This window comes from Benincasa hispida, chromosome 9 (assembly GCF_009727055.1).
Source record: "Benincasa hispida cultivar B227 chromosome 9, ASM972705v1, whole genome shotgun sequence".
NCBI classification, from domain to species: Eukaryota; Viridiplantae; Streptophyta; class Magnoliopsida; order Cucurbitales; family Cucurbitaceae; genus Benincasa; species Benincasa hispida.
Window position 1 is genome coordinate 35,520,631 of NC_052357.1, and position 22,797 is coordinate 35,543,427.

A 22,797-nucleotide genomic window follows, 5' to 3' on the forward strand; every position below is an offset into this window, starting at 1 on the left:
GGACGGGTGAGATATAGTTAGTTTATAGCATTGTATTTATTATATCGTGGATGCATTGCCTATAACTTTCATGAGTATTGTTAAAGGGTAGGTATAACATTATTGTGTGCTTCGTTTATTCTTTGTTGGATGCATTGCCTATAACTTTCATGAGTATTGAAGACATTTTATATATATTGTATGTGACACAAAAGTTTGAACAAGTTTACGTATAGGTTAAACTAATAAAATGAATGTTACTTGTGTTCAAGAATGGTTAGTTTAATGGTACGGGTGGATGTTGGAGGGTAAATGATAGACTAAAAAAGCAAAATATGGAAGCTAACAGAATCATTAAGCACTCTAATTACATTAATTTGAGTAACAAGCATGCAAACTCGTAGTTTTTCATAGAATAATGTTTCAATTTACTACTTTTATAGATTTCCTCCATTTCTTTTCAAGGTCCATGAAATTGACATTCAATTTTTTCAGTAGATAACCAAGAGTATCTTCTTTACTATTCTCAGCCTTGGATTGAGTAATGGAACTCAAAATTGAAAAGGAATTCGGATGAATTAAAGAGATAGAGAGAGAAAAAAAAAACACAGTCGAGTTTTTCAAGAATTTCAATTTCTTCTGGTTAATATTCGAGTATTTAATCAACTTAAACATGCAAAATTGTTTAATTAACCATTTGACACTTCAAATAGCACTAACATAGTGGGCTTTGGTGTTCAAAATTGGATAAATCTACTATGGATTTATAACAATAAATTTCAATTTTCAATTTTAATTGAAAAATAATTTTTCAATTTCTTTATTTAATCTAATTCTAAAATATAATTAAATTAAATATAATTCAAACTCAATTTCTGAAACTGAATTTTAAAATTTAAATTGATTTATTTTATTAAATAGTTAATTAAACAAGTTTAATTAATTAAATAATAATAATTTAATATCAAATATTACATTGATAAAAATACCTAATTCATATATGAATCCCTATTCATGTAATCAATATTTAAATCATTATTTAAATATATTAAACTCTTGAAATACGTTTAATTTCAACTAATTTAAACTTAAATTATATCAAATATAAGTATCCAAACCCTCAATTGAATTTGAACATTTCAAATTCACTCAATATTCTAACGCAAGGTTTAATCTTTTACGAGCTAGTTGAGAGACCTTATGAACCTACGGACATGAACTCCAACGATTTGAGATTGATTGGATAAACTCTTTAAACCAAATTAATCAATATTCGTTAACTATTGATACATACCACTATAGCTCAGTAGCACTCTCCTCACAATAGATATATTTCTGTCCATTTGATTTAACCATAATAAGTAAGTCGATCCTTCACCGGTCGTTCGTATTTATAGTTAGGTCCAAAATATCATTTCACCTCGTAAATACATCTTGCTGCTTATGTCTCAATCCTCTATTGAACAATTTCTTTATAGTCCAACTAATAAACCAAATCCCTCTCTTTCATGAGAGGGCGGGGCCCATTTGTTCACGACCAGAAATTAGTGTTTAAGGGAACAACCTATCTACTAACTCTAAAATGGGCAGGAGTGAATTCTTTCTTGTAGGACTATGTCTCTAGCTATCTATCTGGTTTTATCCCCAAAATGGGAGGCTTATTGAGTGGTGACATTGAACCACTCTCACCTATACAGATCAAAGGATAATTTCGAAAAATAGGAGTTATAGTTAACCCGGGATTAAGATCGAGTTACCTTAGGCCTTCAATTTTAAATAATCAGTTTTAATAATAAATGGTTGTTATAAAAACTATTTCGTGGTCTAGTCTTATGCAAAAATCTTTTACATAGGATGTCTTCACTCGCATGTCTCTACATGAACGATTTCGTTATCACATTGTTTACACCAATATACAAAGAGGGCCACATCCATAGTGTCCCCAACACTTTTATTGAATGAAGTCCCAATAATATTTTTATTGTAAAAAAATAGAATTTGTTTAGTAAATATGAACTGCAAGTTTTAGGATATGGCCAACAATCTCTCACTTGGACCAGAACTCCAATGAGTTACAAATATATACTAATATACAGTGTTGAGAAAGAAAAAGAGAAAATACAATAAACTAGAACATCTATATCCCTTGAACATTCTCCTACTTGCCGTAAATTTATGAAGCTCATAGTCTCAGTCCTACTAGTGACCCTCAAACACTTTAGACATGAGTGCATTCATAAATGGACCAGTAAGATTATCTTGAGAGGCTATTTTTGTGACTATTACGTCTCCTCGATGTACTATCTCCCAGATGAGAAGGTATTTTTGCTCGATATTTTTTTCACGTTTATGGCTTCTTAGTTCCATTGAGTTGGCAACTGCTCCACTGTTATTGGAATATAGAGTGATTCACAGATGCATATTTGGAACTATTTCCAAATCTATTAGAAATTTTATGAGTCATACTGCTTCTTTAGTTGCTTCACATGCAACTATGTATTTTGCTTTCATAGTGGGTCAGTAATGCAACTCTGTTTAATGCTCCTTCACACTATAACTCCTCTTTTTAGTGTAGATACTAATCTTGAAGTAGATTTCATATAATCAACATCAGTTTAAAAATCATAATCAATGTATACCGTAATGATAAAATCATTAGGAACATACACGAGCATATAGTCCCTCGTTCTCTGAAGATACTTGAAGATGTTCTTAACAGCAGTTCAATGGTTGTGTCTAGCGTTGACTGAAACCTGCTGACTATTTCGACTGCAAAGTATATGTATAAATGTGTACACAACATAGCGTACATCAAGCTTCTGACTGCTGATGCATAAGGAATTCTTTTCATTTCCTTAACTTATTGAGGTGTCTTAGGACATTATTCCTCAAACAAATGAATTCTGTACCTAAATGGAAGCATACCCTTTTGGAATTTTGCATATTATATCTTGACAAGATTTTGTCAATATAAGATGCTTGAGATACCGCTACTATTCTGTTCTTGCAATATCAAACAATCTGGATTCCAAGAACATATTGAGCATCTCTTAAAACTTTCATTTGAAATTTTGATGCTAGCCATCTCTTTACATCAACAAGGAATCTTGTCTCATTCCTAATTAGTAGGATATCATCAATATAAAGTACCATGGAAGCTAAAAACTCATTGACTATTTTCTTATTAACACAAGGTTCGTCGACATTTTGTTCAAAGCCATAAGATTTGATCGCAGTATTAAATCTTATATTCCAGGATCGAGATGCATATTTTAACCCTTAAATGAATCTTTGAAACTCGCAAACCTTTTGGTCTTGACCTTGTTCAATGAATCCTTTGGTTCAGACATGTAAATAATTTCGTCAAGATGGTCATTCAGAAAAGCAATCTTGATTTCTATTTGTCATATTTCATAATTATAAAAAGCAGCAATGGATAAAAGTATTCTAATAAATTTAATCATTGCAATAGGAGAGAAGGCTTTTTCATAGTCTACATCTTCCTTGCCTTTTTAAAGATCAAGGGATCCTCTAAGCCATCATCAGGTATGATAACTTGAGTTTCTGTTAAAGTAGACACCAAGTTGTTGAACAACCGTCCCACTATGTCGTGGCATTCTCAATTCATGAGAAATATGTGATGGACCAACAACTGTTGTTCAATGACCATCTTGATCAACAACTTTTGTTCATTTATCTATAAAATCACTTATCTCATTTAATCTTAATTTACTGGGAGGTCGATCATTTCTTATATGATCCTCTAAGAATGTAGCATTTGTCGATACAAACACTTTATCATCCTATGGATCATAAAATATACCACCTTTTGTTTCTTTAGAATATCCTACAAATAGGCATACTTTTGAACGTCATTCCAATTTATTAGGTTTAGCACCAACACTTGTGTCGGGCATCCCCAAATTCTAAAGTGATGTAAACTACCTTTACGTCCTCTCCATAACTCATATTGTGTTTCCAAAAAACTTTTTTAGGGAACCATGCTCAGGATATATATGGAAGCCTACACTACATACCCCTAAAAGGACTGAGATATCTGGGCATAACTCATCACTGAACGAACCATACCTAATAGGGTTCGATTTCTCCTTTATGCTACACAGTTATGTTGTGGTGTACTTAGTGCAATGAGTTGGGATTAAATTCCATGTTCTACTAAATAATTCTTGAATTGTAAATCCATATACTCGCCACCCGATCTGATCGAAGTGTTTTAATTCTTTTACCTAATAGGTTCTCAACCATTGTCTTGTATTCTTTGAACTTTTCAATAGTTTCAGACTTATAATGCACTAGGTACACATAGTCATATATGAAATAATCATCAATAAAACTGATGAAATACTCAGATCCACCTCGAGCTTAAACATACATCAGACCACAAAGATCTAATTGTATAGGTTTTGGAGGTTCTTTGGCTCTAATACCTTTTCCTGAAAATGATCTTTTAATCATTTTCCCTCGAGACATTATTTACATGGAGGTAAAGATTTTACTTCTAACTGATTTAGATGTCCTTTACCAATCTCTCGATGATGTTGAACACTCCTTGAACTAATGAACACTTCAGTTGATTTTAACACATACAAGTTATATTCAAGTTTAGCAGAACCTATTTCAACACTCCTTGAACTAATGAACACTTCATTTATATCAAAAGTGACTTTATACATATGTTCCAATAAACAAGATATATAGATTAAGTTCCTTTTCATCTTAGGTACATAATATACATTTTCTAGTAACATGTAGGAATCTCTAAAATATAACTTGATGTCACCTAATGCTTTTAGTGAAATGACCTCACCTATTCCACTTTGAAAGTCATTTCGTTTTCTGACAGTTGCTTCCAAGAACTAGTTTCCTGAATGAAAGTACAAATATGATTAACGGTGCCTAAATCAAGTATGCAAGTCAAATGAGAACTTTCCATTAAACATATTTCTATTACAAGTAAATCGGATTTACATTGGTTTTCCTTTTTAGCCTTCTTTTTCACATGATATTTTGGGCAATTCCATTTCCAATGCCCATCTTCGATATAATGGAAATATTTTCCTTTTGTAACCTTGTTCTTTCTTTTCTTAGCAGGAATATTCTTCCCACTACTGTTCCTCTTCAATTGGACACTCTTATTTTTTGAAGGACTAGACTTTTTGTTAGAAGATTTCGAACTAGATGTTGATCACTTCTGAAACTTTCCTTGGGTAACAACATTTGCTTCCCCTTCTTTATTTTTCATTAAACATTGATATGTTTGGAGTTCGTAGTTGTGAAATTGTAGTCAATCTTATTCATTATTGCATTAGTACAAAAAGTTAAGAAGCTCATCAAAAGAGACTGAAAGTCAGGTTTTTACGGCATTGTTTAATCCCAAAAGCCTAAAGATCAAAAGAAAATTTTCTAAATATCGAACTACTCCTATCACTACTAAAAAGTAGCAATAGTGGCAAGTCTGAATCGATCAGTAGGGAAGCATGATTTATTTCATTAAGCCAATTTTCTAACTATAGTGGTAAATTGAGGGTTTTGGCGTGAAAGAGATAAATGCATGAAATTGAAATACAAAGGGTAAATGTAATCTAAGATAGGGGTCTATCTAATTTTTAGAGTAAGAGAGAGAGTTTCCTATGCAATTTATATCATGAAAATCAATAAGTAAACAAACTTTCCATTCTATGCATGCACGACTACTGAATTGATTCGACTTAATTAATCTCTAAAAAGGCCGACAATCGATTAAATCAAAATCAATCAAGCGTCCTAATTATTAATTAAGGCCAGAAAGACCATATTCTAATTAAACTATATGCTATTAATTCTACTGGGTTCTTAGCGATCATATATAATTAAAAACCATATGCATTAAGAATGAGGATTCAATCGCGTCAATTAAATGTCAGGAAAAGCCATGTTAAATTCACCAAAATTTTCTTCGATTCTAGATTAAATATACATTACTAAGATTCAAGGTCAACCTGTAACTCTAAGCACTCACATCTAATCTTTTGCTATTGTGGTAAATTCAAGCATAGATGAACACAAGGAAACGTGCTCGAAATTAACTATCGGAGACATGTGATTATGATGGGGTTGTCAGTCCAATACACAAATGCAAATCTAATTACACCAAGGTTCAAAGAAGAAAATAGAATTGAAGAACATCAAATTTAATCACAAAAATTCTCAAGAAATTAAACATAAGGCTCTTGCGCAAAGAAATTAGATAGAAATGACCTTTTAATTCATAGACAAATCCAAGGTAAACATCTAACCCATTTATTATAACCAAAAATAGAACGAAAAACTAACCTAAAGATACTAAAATTTGAAGGGAAAAGAAGAAGAATGAAGATCAACCACGGTCTCCATCAATTCAGACCCAAAAGTTTAGCACCCTTTGACAAAAAGACAAAAAGACATATTTATACAATAAATCGCAGCACTGAAACGCTGCCCTGTGTTTGGGCCAATGAAGACGCATGCGTGGACGACATGGGAAGTGTTGCTCCAATCGAAGCGTTGCAATGTTGTTGGCAGCGTTGCAACGTTCCCTGCACACAAACATTCTGTCTTCTGGCGTTATGCAAGCATTGAACCTAGGCAAGGGGTGAGCGTTGCGACGTTAAAACAGGGACATTTTGGTCTTTTTGCTTATTTAAAGCCTGAATGCTCAAATCAACACCAATTTGATTCAAATTAACCCCGTTCAGCACCTTATACTCAATTTTATCACTTGATTGCTCGATACCTACAATATAGGGCAATGAACACATAAAATTAAAAAACAAGCCCGAATTAAGCTAGGAATAATAACTCTTTTTTAGAGCTATCAAACACTCCCAACTTAATTCTTGCTCGTCCTAAGCAAGGTAAAAACATACAATCAAACAATCATGAATCACATGCTTGCTCTAGTTGCAAAGTTGCTACTCCAGTCTCAACAGTCAATTACAATAAAGATTACAATCAAGAACGAAATTCAATTACAATCAATCAATGAAACAAAATTTCAAGAATGATTCTTAATCTATTTATGCATGAGTGAGCCTAAAGTCTTACTAGTTAAGTTTGCACAGCCGGAAATTTTTTTATAAGGACTTCATCTCATTTTCCCCTACTCTGGCTCAATAAAGGGAATTTATTTTGCCTAGAAGGCTAGCTTTCACACTCCACCATCGAAAACCTATCGACTCTTTTCTCACGGAGCCCTAACTAGACACGGCAGAGGTAGTTCTTTTCACTCTATCCGTGCACACACACACTATTTTTTGCAGAAAAGCTAGCTATTGTCTCATTTTTTTATTGCCTTTTTATTTTTATTTATTTATTGTAACTAATTTTCTTTTCTTTCTTTTCTTTTTTCTTTTGGTTTATACACAATAGGTTCTATTTTATCCACTTTGTCTAGTTTTGCTTTAAAATAAGTAAGGTTACTCCTAAGTCAAAGGTGAACCTTTCAGGATGATAACAGAAATATAAATCAGATAACTCAATTCTAAGAATGCAAGACTTTAATTTCATAAAACAATCATTTAAGATGAATGAGAGAAAAGAAAAAATTTAAAATTAGAATAAAAATCATGATCATGCTTTCTTAAGATTCTTTCACGGAAATTCTATTAGACGAAGAATGCATCATGAACCATCATAATAATAACAGAGTAACAGAGTAACAGAGCAAACAAAACAATAAAATCACACAAAACATAATCCGAGCACAACACTCAAGAATTCTAAGCTAAGATAAAACTACCCAACATGTACCCCACCCCCAACTTTAAAATGCTACATTGTCCCCAATGTATCTGAAGTAAAGCTAGAAAAGAAAAAAGAAAAAGGGAACAAAAAAACCTCTCCTGAAAAAATAATTATGCACGGGATGGTGGTTGGGTACCACTTTCTTTGCTTTGGGCACTTTTTGTTGAAGCTTTGGAGAGACCTACAAAAGAAAAAAAAAAAGAAAAAGAAACCTACAAAACAAGAAAGTAGTTAGCACAACTAAAAGAAAGAAGAACTACGAACTATAAAATAATAAAAAAGAAAAAAGAAAATAAGGACAGGTAAAGAAAAATACTACCGAGGGCACGAGAAGGAAGGCTAGCCTCAATTGGACTCTGGTGAGTTTGGTTCTCTCTAAAGGTCACTTTAGAAACCTATGCTAGCATAGTAAAGACGGTTTTGCTCATAGATGTTGTTTACAATCCTTTCCATATGCCTTGCCCGACGAGTAGTCTCCTGACTCACCCTTAGGGACTTAGTAGCCACCCTAAGGGCCTCAGCGAACATCCTCAAAGCTTGTTCCCCAAAAGACTCCTCTGCTAATGGCACATCGTACTGATCATGGGATCAACACGGGGAAGCTCCTCTAATGTGGGAACAACCTTGTCATTCTCATCGTCCTCGTCCTCCTGATCTACACCACGCCCATAAAGACGGCTACTAACGGCCTACAAATGGGTGTTTGACGCCTCATCCTCTCCTCATCATTAGGGATCTCCACCCCGTAACTCTGGCACAGCTCGATAATCAAGTTCGGATGCCCTAAGCTACCAGTGGTGGAACAACGCCCACATCGACGGATCGAGGCCCTAATGACCCATCCTACGTAACGGACATACCCTAAACTAAATAGCATAGGAGCTTGGCTCAGTCCTTGTTGATGTCAGTGAGGCATAACACTAGCATCAATTTGAAACATAACAATGAAGGAGTTATATAACATGCGATGGAAGAATTTAGAATCAATAAGTACTCAAACTACACTTAATTTGAGTTCAAAACATTCTACTCATAACAAGTTTATAAGAAGGTTTGAGTTAAACATTACCTTTGAATAACTCTCCAGAAATTTAGGTGGATCTTCACGAGTTTGAGCTTGAATCTACAAATAGACCACCATGAAGATCTTCCCTACTAATCTCAATAAGGATTGTGTGGTGGAAACACTTGAATTGAGCTGAATTTTAGATGAACTTTGGTGGGTTTTGGGGGTTTTACGACAACAATATTTCAGGTTAAAGAACACAGCTTCTTCTACAAATTCTCAACATGCACCTCTAATTAATAATGACTGGGTCAATATGTTGCTTTACCCCCGAATTACCTCTTGCTTCTTAAGTTCCACTGATTCTTGAATGAACAATTGATTTGTGATCTAATCGTTAAACCAGATCCTCTAGGACCAATGAGAGAGTGGGGCCCCTTGTTCAAGACCTGGATTCAACATTTAAGAGAACAATCTTCCTTTTATCCCTAAATAGGGTACGTGTGGAATTCATCCTTCACCCTATGTACCCAGCTATCTACTTGGTCTTACCCTTAAAATGGGAGGTTTATTGAGCCGACATTGTTGAGCGAACCCTCATCTATGCAAATCTAAGGATAATCCCGAATAAACAAGAGTTCATATTTTGCTCATGATTAAGATCGAATTACCTAGGTCATCTAAGCGAAATAGTCAGTCTTAAACAGTAAACAACGTTATAAAGTAAAAGCGGCTTATTTCTTAGTTTGATCTTACGCAAACACATTGCATAGGATGTCCCCACTCCTCATGTCAAAACATGAACGAATCAAGATCATTTCATTTGTAGCACCTTACAACAAGTAGTAATAACTACAGAGTGGGTCGCATCTGAGAGTGTTACCAGAATAAGGCACCCAACCTTGTTTGTATATTAAAGACCGTTTTGTCTATTTACTCGAATTTGATCCATCTTTATGTCTTCACATAAAGTTAAAATATTCATATAATAGCCATGGGTATTAGTTTATTAGACTTAGTCTTTACAAGTGCAATTTATAAATTCAACAACTTTATCGAAGAAGTGTTGAATAACATCTTTATTGGTAAGAGAAAATGTTTAACTTTACAAACTGTGTGTTTTAGGACATACAGCCCAACACATGCACACCCTGACTAGTCCTAGCTTCACTCCTTCCACTTTCTTTCCTAGGAGCAATGAAATTTTGACTAAATGAAAAAGTTTACAAAATTTGGGTTCTAACTTGGGAAAAATCCAACCAACTCCTCAAAAATCAACCTATGCCACACAAAATATATAACAACTAAAATTAATTTCACCTACACACAGAAAAATCCCAACAATTATTTCAATTTCGACACAAATATCATCAACTAGATTTTCAACACAAACTCAAATTAAGTCTAGATTCCACTCAATCTAATAGATTGGACATGTGCAGCGAATGTATAAAAGAAATAAGGAATGGAAGGCTAAAAGATTTAAATCAAATGAATAAATCCCAAAGATTACCAAAGAAAAAGCCCTAGAATTTGATTTGGGTATGAAAACCACAAATTGAAGATCGAAAAGTGAAGAGAACTTTGAAGATTAGATGAAACTCAAGAAGAATTGCAAGTTTTTGGAGATTTAGGTGAAGAATCGGTAAAAGATTGGGACAGATTTGAGAGAGAGTGGCTAAAAATCGAAGGAGGGGGTGAAAAGAATAACCTTCTCACTGTAGAACTGTGTTTTAATGCAGTCATGCTTCGTAGCGTTGTGACGCTGCATTTTTTCTTAGATAGAATCTAAAACTAAACCAAACCTAACCCTAATTAAACTAAAAATAAATAAAAGAAATTAAACTAAAACTATAAAACTATTTTAAAGTACTAATCTAAAAAAACTAGAAAATAGAAAATAACAATTAAAAGAAAAATTTTTACCTGGCTGCCTCCAAGAAGCATAAATTTTTAACGTCGGTTGCTCGACATGACCTGTCCTCTATCAAGATACAAAGAAATTCTTGTATTTTTCTGATCCTTTATTAGATGAGTCGATATGGTCCGATAAGACCATAAGGGTTCCTATCTTTTGAAAAGAGCCAGACAAGTCGAATTTGGATTTTTTTATGTTTTCTTCAAAAAAAAAAAAAAAAAAGTAAAAGAACGAATCAAAAGACTCAAATGACCCAAAAGTGTCGAAATAAAGAAAAGGTTCAATAGATTCTTGAGAATAAGAAGAAAAGAAAAAAAAATATACGATATATTAGACGGAAGAATAGGGCGAAGTTTGTCAACCTCAAACTCCATCACATGGAAGTCGATGGTTTTAGGCTCAGTTTCTTCATAGTCCTAACAAATGACTCTAGACATGGCGTGCTATCCTCCAACTCAGACTCAATGTCGACATAGGTTACCTCATCATTGCACGCTTTGATATTTCCATGTGATGTGAGTAGCAAGGATTCACATCCCCTCTGAGTTGAATCAGAAGATTGAGTGACCATGTCTCTCAAACTCGGAAGATCAGTTCCAACCTTAGTATGGAAAAAAATGCTCTCTATTTGGAGGTCGTGGATCTCCTGATAAAAAACAAAATTGTTAGTAGCAAGTTGTCTAATTAAATCTTTTAGTGACATACCTAAGTTGGCGGTGTGAGCTTGCATCGACATGTCAGATGTGGCAAGGTGTGGATCATAGTGCCACAAGTCCCATTATAGGTTTCCATAGTTATAGGACTTATCCTATCTAGGCCGATGGAAATCGTCATTCATATAACTATGACACCTTCCATGGAATACTCTTGTGGCACAGGGCTCCACTATAGGTTTGGACAAGCTTGCACAGGGTGATTAATCCTACATGTTTGCACCTGCTATGGTTTACCAGCAACCAATTGACAACCAAATAAGTTAACTCAGAAGTTGACCTGGAAGGTCAAAAACTTCATCATTAGATCGAGATGCTCCACTCAATTGTCTCCATCCTTGTTGATGATATCTTGCCATGCTTGGAATATTGTCACAGAAAAGGAAAATAAATCAAAAGCAAAAGAATGCTCTAAATAAAAATTTAACTAACGAAACGAAATGGCTCCCCAGTAGTAGCGCCATTTTGTCAGTTAGGTTTTTGGGGTGGCGTTTAATCCCAAAAGCCTAAAGATCAAAAGAAAAATTTGTAAATACCGAACTACTCCTATCACTACTAAAACGTAGCAAAAGGATGATCCCGAATAAATAGGAGCTCGTAGTTATATCAGGATTAATATCGAGTTACCTTAGGCCATCAATTTGAAATAGTTAGTTTTAACGAAAAATGGTTGTTATAAAGAAAAGTGACTATTTCATGGTTCGGTCTTATGCAAACGTCTTTTGCATAGGATACCTTCACTCCCATGTCTTAACATTAACGATCTTGGGATCACATCATTTGTACCAATATACAAAGTGGGTCGTATCCATAATGTCCCATGGATGAGGTATCAAATCTCATCCATATACTTTTAGACTTTTTTGACTATATACTAAAATTTTATCTTCTTTTATGTCTCTACACAAAGTTAAGGTTTTGTTTATTAGATTTTATAGAATGAAATTTCAATAACACTTTGATTGGATGAAGTCTCAATAATATTTTTATTGCAAAAAATAGCATATGTTTAGTAAATAAGAACTGTAAGTTTTCAGACATTCCCAACAGTAAATATTTATGCTATTTTTTTTAGGGTCGTTTAAGAATGGTTGTTTTCATAGCATAAGATCATTGAAAATCATTGAATTCCTTGAATTGTCTTTACTCTCGAAGCATAATTCCAAGTCGATGCATGAGGAAAGAAGACTATGCTTTCTGTTTCAGGTTGGATGATTGGCACATAAAAACATGCATGCACTACGATGAAACTACTTTGAAACTTTATTTCTATCTTTTGCATACTAATACTTTTCTATGTGATGAAAAAAATTTATGTCTTGCGAACTTGTTTGATTTGAATGAAACCTAGACTTTGCATGAAGTTTACTTGAATGTGTAATTGATTGTTTTGATTGTACTTATGCTATTACGATTTGGGTTTTGATCAGAATCTCAAATCTTACGAATGTAAGATTTAAATAAAAAAGAAACATAGCAACTTGCCGACAAAAATTGTTGACAGTATGCTTATTTCTTGACGAACATCGATGGTAGTTATAGTATCTCCCAACGATGAGCTCTACAAGCATCGACAAGAGATATCCCAACGCCAATGTCAGGAAAATATATATGCATAAATAACAGTGCAATCCTACATGGCCAAAATCTCCTGACGCCGATCTAACTAGTCGACCAATAGGATCATACCTGACGCTTCTAATACAATGTCGAGACTTGTTAATTGTGGATATCGTATACTAACATCGAGAGTTGGGATTATTTCCCAACGGTTAACTTTAGAGCGTCGACACTTGTTCTCCCAACAGGTATCTCGCGACTATGTGGCCGACGATATATATGATGTCGGAGATCATTCACCGACTATTGTTTTGCGATTACACCAACAGTTTGCGAGGTTAGGAAATACAAATATTCTTGTAGTGTTATCAATAAACATAAACCTTAGACAAATAAAGTATCAAATAAGTAAACCAGTGATAGACTTCTTCTACTATCTATTAGCGATAGAAATATAATCTGTGATAGACTTCTATTGTTGTGATTGAAGAAAATACATGGAGAAGGGTGATGCTATAAATTGCACTTGAAATATTACTCTTTACATGTTCCACAGAGAACTTGTTTAAATTTTGATTTCAAAAATTGATTCATATAATTGAAGTAATTGATAATTGTTATCATTGTATACATCATGATCGTTAGTATAATATTGAAGAGGCAATTATAAGGTGTAAATCTCATTGTCACATAACGTGACAAAAATCTAAGTTTGAATAGATGTGATGTGTAGTTAAAATAATGTAGTAGGGTTAAATTCTTCTCTAGAAAGGAATCATCACACTAAGTGGTTAATTTTTTTTAAATAATTTTTAATGAAATATAAACTCTATACTCTCGATCAAGAAATCAAAGAATGTTAAAGAATCAAGAAAAACAAAAAGAAATTTCCTGTAGCTTGCCCTACAAAAATGCATTGCTTAACACCATAAATACACTTGAGTGTTGCTCAAGAGGTGTTAATTAACACCATAAATACACTTGAGTGTGGCTCAAGAGGTGTTAATTAACATCATAAATACCGATGGTGCTTGCAGCTTTAGGAGATGGAATAGAAACTAGAAAGTAGAGGGAAAAACACCATGGAAATAAATGATATTTGGTTTGTTGTTGGAGGTGTTTTAGGGCTTTATGTGGTTTTGTTTGTGTTCCTAAGGAGATTCAACGAAGTATGGAGTTTTCTAAAATTGGGAAGGAAGTTTACAGAGCTCTTCCTCCGGGCGATATGGGATGGCCCCTTATCGGCTCTTCCTTGTTGTTTACCAATTCTTCTAAGACAAATCATGACCCTGATTCTTTCGTTAATCATCTTATTTCAAGTATCTTTCTTTTTCCTTCTTCATCTCTCTATCAAAATTAATGCTTTCATTTATACATTTTGATTCATATATATATATATATATATATATATATATATATTGCAAATATATTATAATTAAAGTATGGGGTAGAAAATCGAACCTCTAATCTCGAGGTCCATACTACAAACAGTATGACAGTTGAGCTACTCTCACGTTGACTTGAGAGAAATATTTTCAAATCTCAAGAGATATTTGATTAATTACAAGTAATAAATCTTCTTTTCATTACTATATTTCTTTTGATATAAAAATAAAACTTTTCACTTTTTTCTTTGGGTTACTTTCCTTTCTTATCTTCCCCTTATCATTTTGTAATTTTCCAAATGTTAAAAGACTTATTTAAAAAAATTTAAAAATATTCTTCAATATAAGATAAAAGTCACATCAACTTCCCACTAGTGTAATTAACGGAAAAACCGACATAGAGACCAAAAATATTACCAAATGCAGATATCAATGGTAGAAGTTTTAGAGTATGAAAACTCATTCATAGATCAAAATGCTACCTAACCAAAACCTCATGATCAAACATGTAAAGTTTTTCCTATATATTTTAATAACATTTCATATAGGATATCTAAAATATGAAGTCATTCTCGATATATGATGGGCAAAAAGAAAGTATCTCGTTCATTGATATATGGATGAATATATATATTAATTTTGAAGCAAACGTATGTTGATACAGACATGGAAGAATAGGGATGTACAAAAGTCATCTGTTTGGGCAGGCATCGATCATCGTAACAGATCCAGAAATACTCCGACGCATATACTTAGACGAGGAATGCTTCGTGCCGAAATATCCAAAATGGTCGAAAATATTTGTAGGGAGTGGATGTGCCATGAAGATTGCTGATCACAAATCAGTGCATAAGCTCATGGCGGCTCCCATCTCTGGTGAGGCCTTATCTAATTATGTAGATTATATGGAAAAGGAAGTAGTGAAATGCTTGGAAGAATGGAGTAGCATGACACAACCAATTTAGTTGTTGAATGAAATTAGAAGTCTCTACTTCAAATTCATTGCACGTATTTTTTTGGGGGCTAAGGTAAGTGCCCATTCCATACAACAGCTCGAGAGATTGTTCATACATATGGCTCTTGCACTCCTCTCTATTTTCCCCTTTGATCTGCCTGGATTTGCTTTCCACACAGCACTCAAGGTACACAACCTTAATTTCTTTCCTTTTTTTCCCGATACTAGATGTCTCTGACTTAATAATTTAAATATGCAATATTCCAAATACTAAGTTTCTAAGTTGTATTTAATTATATTTTGGATGATTGTTTTATTAGATGATATAATATTATATTTACTTTAATCCATCGATCAGTAATTTAACATGATATAAGAGTGGACCAAGAGATCCTATGTTCAAACCTCTACAATGTTATTTTCTCCACAATCAAGATTGGTTTTTCCACCTGTTAGAACTCTTGGTTCAATTAATGTTTTAATTCATCTTGCAAACAACAACAATTAGACAACCTTCTAATAATTTTGATTCTAGAAAATTTCATCTAGTAAATAACTCTTCCATAAATATCCATCAATATTGACATGTTATCGATATTTCTATCGGTAATTTACTTCGACATCAACATTAATTTTTTTTTTTCTATTTTTGAGTTCTAATAAAACCTTTATTATAATAAATTAAAGAATTTATGTACTAATTAAAAAGATCTTAGTTGAAATTTTGAAACACTCTTAATAATTATTATTATTTGAAACTATTTACTCAGGCATTGAAAGAGGTAGAGAAGATGCTCAATAAAATGATAGAAGAGAAGAGAAGAGCATTGGAAAGAAATGAAGGAAGAGAAGAGCTATGTCAAATGGAGGCAATGATTGAGGCTACTGATGAGAATGGAGCAAAGTTGTTAAGTAACAATGCAATTACAGATATGCTAATTTGTGTGTTTCATGGTGGTAATCATACTGCAGGTCATGCTGCTATGTGGGTTCTTATCCACATTTCGGACCACCCTCATGTTTTTCAAATGGCAAAGGTATATTTCTCAACATTTTTGGAGACTATGTATTAAATAATTATGTAAGAATATAGGATTAAAAATTAAATAAATTACTTTTATCTTTCAAATCACTTCGAAATATGCTACTAACTTGTTATTCCTTTCAAAATTTGAATTTATATTTTTAAACTCGATTTTTAAAATCAAACCTAAGTCAATGTTGTCTTTGCCACTCTTTTAATCACTATTACTATTTTTTTTTCTTTTAAGAAAAATCATTATTACTATTACTACTTAATAATATAATAAAGCCCATTTATACTACTAATAATGATATCACCAGTTTTATGAGTAATAAAGCCCTTTCTACTAATTTTAAAAAAAACTTTAGTTTATACTTAAATGTAAAATATAAATTTTGTTAAGGGAAATTGTATTAGGTAGCATTTTTAGGATTTTTTTTTTTTCAAAAGTATTATGATTAAAGTGTGGGATGGGGGAATCGAATCTCAGTCCACAAGTTGATAGTATGAACACTATAAATCTCAGACTACGAGGTTGATAGTATTTTTAGGATTATAATTAAGTGTATAGCAACATGTAATTAACGAATTATAAATATAAAAAACCTATCAGTGATAAACTCTATTGTTGATAGATCCCTATGAGCGATATAGTCTATCAGTGATGAACTTCAACAGTTGGATCTAAATTTTTATATAATTATAAACTTTTTTGCATTGTGCTATATAGAATAAAACTTTGTTATTATATTTGTAACTGTTAGTTGATGGGACATTTATTGGTATATGATTACATTGAATTATTTCTAAATATAAAAAGAAATAAAATAGTGTTAAACAAAGAAATTTGTTTAAAGAAAAAATATGCATTGGGAAAAAATCCCATGTTTTCTTAGTACATCAATAAGTAGTATTTATAAGTTTACTTTTCAAAAATCAAAAGTAAAATATCAAATAGTTATCATCCCTATCATACTTTCTTGAAATAAGATGTTTTTTGGTTGTTCTATAGGAAGAACAAGAGTTGATTATAAAAGAAAGGCCATCTACGCAGAAAGGATTGAATTTGGCTGAAATAAAACGAATGACATATCTTATGAAGGTTTGTTCTTTATTATGTTGAAAGAAATATTATTTCCGCCAATGACATGTACTTATACCAACAATTTCGAGGTTTAAGGTTTGATCTCCATACCACATACTAATCACTCTACGTGTTCTCCATCGAGAAAAAAAGAATTGTGGTCGCCCATGTGGGAAGTAATAATGAAGTAAAGATGTACGTTAATTGTAGTATTTGTCGATATGGGCATAGATTAAGTGATACGATACTAATAATCGTTATTTTAAAAGTCGATGATTCAATCTTCCACTCGTTCTATTTTAGGTAATAAACGACACGTTGAGAAGAACAACCCTTATATCTCAAACCTTTCGTGAGGCTAAAGCTAACGTAAATATCAATGGTCAGTGAGATTTTCTACATCTCCATTTCTTATTTCGCACGTGTGATAGCACGTGTTTGTATGTATGGAATAAATCTTGAATTTGCCAATAATATACTTTAGAGCCTCTTCTAATTATTGCTTTTTTTCTTTCTAATTAATTTTAGGGTTCATTATACCAAAAGGATGGAGCATACCAATATGGCATAGAGTTGTTCATATGGATCCTCAAATATATAAACATCCACAAAAATTTGATCCTTCGCGATGGGAAGTATGTTTCATGATCCAATCTATTGCTTCAAATAAATATTCAACATGAATTTATTTATTTAAAATTTAAGAAATAATTCATATGAAAATTTGAATTATAAAGTGTAAATTGTTATGTGCAGAATTATATACCAAAAGCAGGAGCATTCACTCCCTTTGGAATGGGAAAACTATATTGTCCTGGAAATGAACTTTTGAAGATTGAAACTGCCATTTTACTTCACCATTTTCTTCTTCACTACAAGTCAGTTCTTTCTTTCCTTTGATTTTTAGTTTTTCGTTCTCATTTTTATAATTTTTACGGAAAAAAAAATCAAAGTCATCTAATACGGACTATAATACATGTTTATGCACATATATTTATATTTACATATTAGATAAACAAGTTAGATTCATCAAAATGAGCATAGCTTAACTGAAATAAAACTTAAACTGACAATTTCAAAATTAGAGATTCAATTTCTTCTTTGCATAATTATTAAAAAAAAAAAATACTGATAGACTTATATTAACGTCTATCACATGGTATCAATGATAGACTTCTATCAATTTCTATCATTGATAGACTTCTATCACCATCTATTAGTCTCTATCAAAGAAAATTAAATTTTTCTATTTTGTGTAAATAGTTTCTCTTATTTTTATATTTTTCAAAATCTCCTAAAAAGAATTTGTCACATGTCAAATTATGTTAGAACAATTTGGTGGGATGCAAGCGACGTCGAGGATGCACCAAAATATCTTTTAACCATCTTTTAGAGTTTTTATATAAAATATATAAGTTACTCCTTTCATTATTAATTAAGGGCCTCTTTGGATTGACTTGAGAAAAAGTGTTTTTTAAAAAACCATTTTTATCTAAACATTTTTTATAAATATATATATATATATAATACACTTTAAAAACTGTTTTGAGTGATTGTCAAATACTCCATTTTTTCTAAAATGACTTAAATATTTTTAAATTAAATACTTAAAAATGTATTTCAAATACACCCCTACGAAATCCATATTTATATATGTATATATATTAGCTTGACTCGTGTTTTATATGTTGCAGGATGGAACGAGTAAATCCAAATTGTAAACTCACTCATATCCCGACTTCGAAGCCTATAAACAACTGCCTTTGCAAAATTACAGAGCTCCCATAGCTCATGCCCACCAAGAAACATGGTTATATTGTATAGTAGTCGTTTGAGTATCAATAACAATAATTATCATATAATATGATGAAAAAATATATAAGTGTTACAGAAAGAACCGAAGACAAGAAAATGTCTTCTTTCTGTTATGTTGTTGTAACCACCAGAGCTTCTTCCTTGACCATGAGCACATGTGTATAAAAAGGAAATGAATGTGAGAATAGCATCAGAGAGAGAGCAAAACATTCATTCTATAATAACTTTGAAGAATAAGTAATAAAAGAGACCCTCTCAATTTTCACAGTGGACGTAGGCCTTTGGCAGAACCACTTAAACTCTTGTGTTCTTTCTTTCTTACTCTACGATCGTTTAGCATTTACTTAAGTATCGTTTACCCGAGCACTTAGTTCCTATTGCATCGTGTACAATACACGGTCGTTTAGCTCCGCATCGCATCGTCTATATGATCGTCTAGCTCTTCAGCTATCGTCTATACGATCGTTTTAACTATAATCAACTGTTGTCTACACGATCGTCTAGTGCTTCATTCTATCATTTACATAATTGAACTATCGTCTAGTTCTTTGGAGCTTCGTCTACACGATTGAGCTGCTATCAAGTAAACAATTAAAGAGTTATGAAGCCTTAAGCATACATTCTCCCCCGAGTCTTGATGTATATTTGACCGTTAATTCTGAGTAGTTTGCGATTGCAAACAAGTTGATCATAGTAATCTGGGACAACAAAAAGTATCAAAGCTTAATGAACAATTCAAGACAGATCCAAAATTTTAATTCTTGCATACTTCTATTCAGATAAGTCAATCTTGAAGTTCAAGAATGAATACAACCAGATATGAAATCGAGAAGTTTGATGGAAAGACAGACTTTGAACTATGGAAAGCGAAGATTAAAGTAGTATTGGGATAGCAGAAGGCACTACTGGCCATTACAAACCCTACAAAATACCCTGAAACACTCATCGATGCAAAAAAGAGACAGTTGTGGTAAATGCTTATGGAACCATTGTCTTGAATATCATAGATAGGGTTTTAAGACAGATTGTTGACCAGCTTACTGCTTATGCCCTTTGGAACAAAGTAAAGGAGATTTATCTCAACAATGACCTACCTAACAAAGCAGGAAAATATTTTTTACATACAAGATGGATGTTGCAACGTCCCTCACTGATAATTTGAACGAGTTCAAGAGATTGTCTTCAGAATTCACATCAATAGAAGACAATAGTGGGGAAGAAAATGAGGCTTTCATATTGCTTAACTCTCTACCATAATCATTCAAAGATGACAAGACAACCATGAAGTACGGAAGAGAAAGAATCACAACAGAAGCAATCATTTCAGCAATAAGAGTCAGAGAACTAGAGTTACAAATGAGCAAGAAAGATCAACAAGGAAGAGAAGGCTTGTTTTCAAAGAAGAAAACAAAGAACAGTAAGAAGGGGAAGCAGAATGGTGGTGACAAGTCCAAGATCAAGTGTTATTTTTTTTACCACAAAATGGGACACATGAAGAAAGATTGTTATGTCTTGAAGAGGAAGTTGAACCAACAGAAAAAATGGGAAAACAGACAGAGGCTGCTGTGGGGAGAATTCCCTTGTGTATTCAGATGCCTTGGCTGCAACTGAAGAGTGTGAAGAGCAGAATTCTATGGAGACTCAAGACTAGGTGATAGATTCTAGTTGTTCAGTCCATGACACTCTAAAGGGTGGTTTTGTACCTACAAGAAGTGGGATGGAGGGCTGATCTACATGGGAAATAATAATACCTGCAGAGCTGTTGGAATAGGGTATGTATCCTTGAAGATGCAAGATGGTTCAGTGAAGTTGATTAGGAATGTGAGGCATGTTTCTACATTGAAGAGAAATCTACTATCATTGGGGATGTTTGAGTCCATTGGCCGTGAATACAGAGGAGTTGGAGGTACTTTTGAAATTATTAAAGACCTAAAAGTAGTATTGGTGGCAACCAAAGTGAATAGCTTGTATGTCATTAAAGATGTGCAAATGGCATATTCGGCCTTGATTGCAACTAATGAAGAACCCACAGAAGATGAGCTATGGCACAAAAGGCTATCTCATATCAGTGTGAGAGGGCTGCAAGTACTCTCAAAATAGGGGATTCTTCCTAAGAATATTGGAGATGGCTTAAAATTTAGTGAACATTGCATTCTAGGCAAGGCAACAAGGCAAGGCTTCCCCAAAGTACAATACACCTCCAAAAAGATACTTGAATATGCGCATTAAGAATTATGGGGGCTAGCTCACTCTCCATCTCTAAGTGAAGCAAGGTACTTTCTTTCATTTCTGGATGATTACTCATGGAAGAGTTGGGTTTACTTTATAAAAATCAAAGATGAAGTGTTTAGTAGATTCAAGAAATGGAAGACCTTGATTGAAAAGCAAACCTCTAAACATATTAAACACTTAAGAACTGAAAATGGTTTAGTGTTTTGTGGAGAGGAATTCAACTTTTTTTGTAGGAGAATGACATTGTGAGGCATAGAACAGTGAGGTATACACCTCAACAAAATGGAGTAGCTGAAAGATTAAACAGAACAATACATAAGACCAGACCACGAAAATGGTAGGCATATTGAGTTTGCAAACTGGCCACTCTCACCTATATAAAAGGACAATCTCACGTGAACAGGAGTTCATAATATATTCAAGAGTAAGACTAACTTGCCTAGGTCATTTTATTGAAATAGAAACCTAACTAGTCAATGGAGTTACATCTAGTGGTTACTATTTCGCGGTCCGATCTTATGCAAGCTCATGCACAGGATACCCCCACTCACATGTCTCCTACACGAACGCGTTAGATCATTGCATTTGTATCAAATACAAAGTGGGTCATATTCATAGTGTTACCAGGATAAGGTACCTAACCTTATCCCTATACTATAGACCCTATATGTCTCTACATACAGTTCAAGACTCATAAGATAGCCTAGGATGTTAGTTTATTAGCTTTTAGGGTTAATGAGACAAAATTAAATAAAATATCAATAACATTTATTGATAAAAACATTAATAACTATTTATTAATGATGGTCATTTAATTACATTCACTATCTACGAGGTTTGGGGAATAAATCCCAACAGTTTGTATAGTCATAAGTTACTATTTCATATTAAGATGTTCTTGCTGGTTAGCATCTATGGAAGGGTTTATAATTGAATGAACTATATAATTGTCTATTAGGATGAGCAAGTGTAAAGGTTAAACTTGTATCATGTGGGAAGTATATGTCATAAGAGGTTTGACATTTGCTGTCTTCACATCCTTTTTCAGGTTAAAAATGTAATCTAGAAGGGGGTGTGATAGTCAAGGTAGCACTACAGCGATCTCGGTTATGTCTACTCCATTAGGTTCCAGAGTGCCCTGATGCTCTATGTATCATCACTCTCAAGAATTTGCAACGCCAAGCATCTAGAGGCATTTTCATAATTTTAACTCTTTCTTTCACGATTGATGCATTTGAGGTTAAATTTTATTTGTTTTAGCTCTATTTCAATCTTAACACTTGATTCTACCTCTTTTATGCGTAAAACCTATAATACCAGGAAACAAACACATAAAATAAAGAA

At 33.1% G+C, this 22,797-nt stretch overlaps 1 protein-coding gene across 1 annotated transcript; it reads left to right on the forward strand.

Moving 5' to 3' along the window:
• Positions 1-14,175: 14,175 nt before the first annotated feature.
• LOC120087126 (beta-amyrin 11-oxidase-like) lies at positions 14,176-19,422 on the forward strand. The gene is made up of 8 exons (XM_039044017.1): positions 14,176-14,277; positions 15,008-15,485; positions 16,069-16,335; positions 17,335-17,424; positions 17,710-17,788; positions 17,935-18,041; positions 18,163-18,284; positions 19,101-19,422. The coding sequence occupies exons 2-8, from the start codon at positions 15,417-15,419 to the stop codon at positions 19,192-19,194; spliced, it is 828 nt and encodes a 275-aa protein (XP_038899945.1). The 5' UTR covers positions 14,176-14,277; positions 15,008-15,416; the 3' UTR covers positions 19,195-19,422.
• Positions 19,423-22,797: the final 3,375 nt, after the last annotated feature.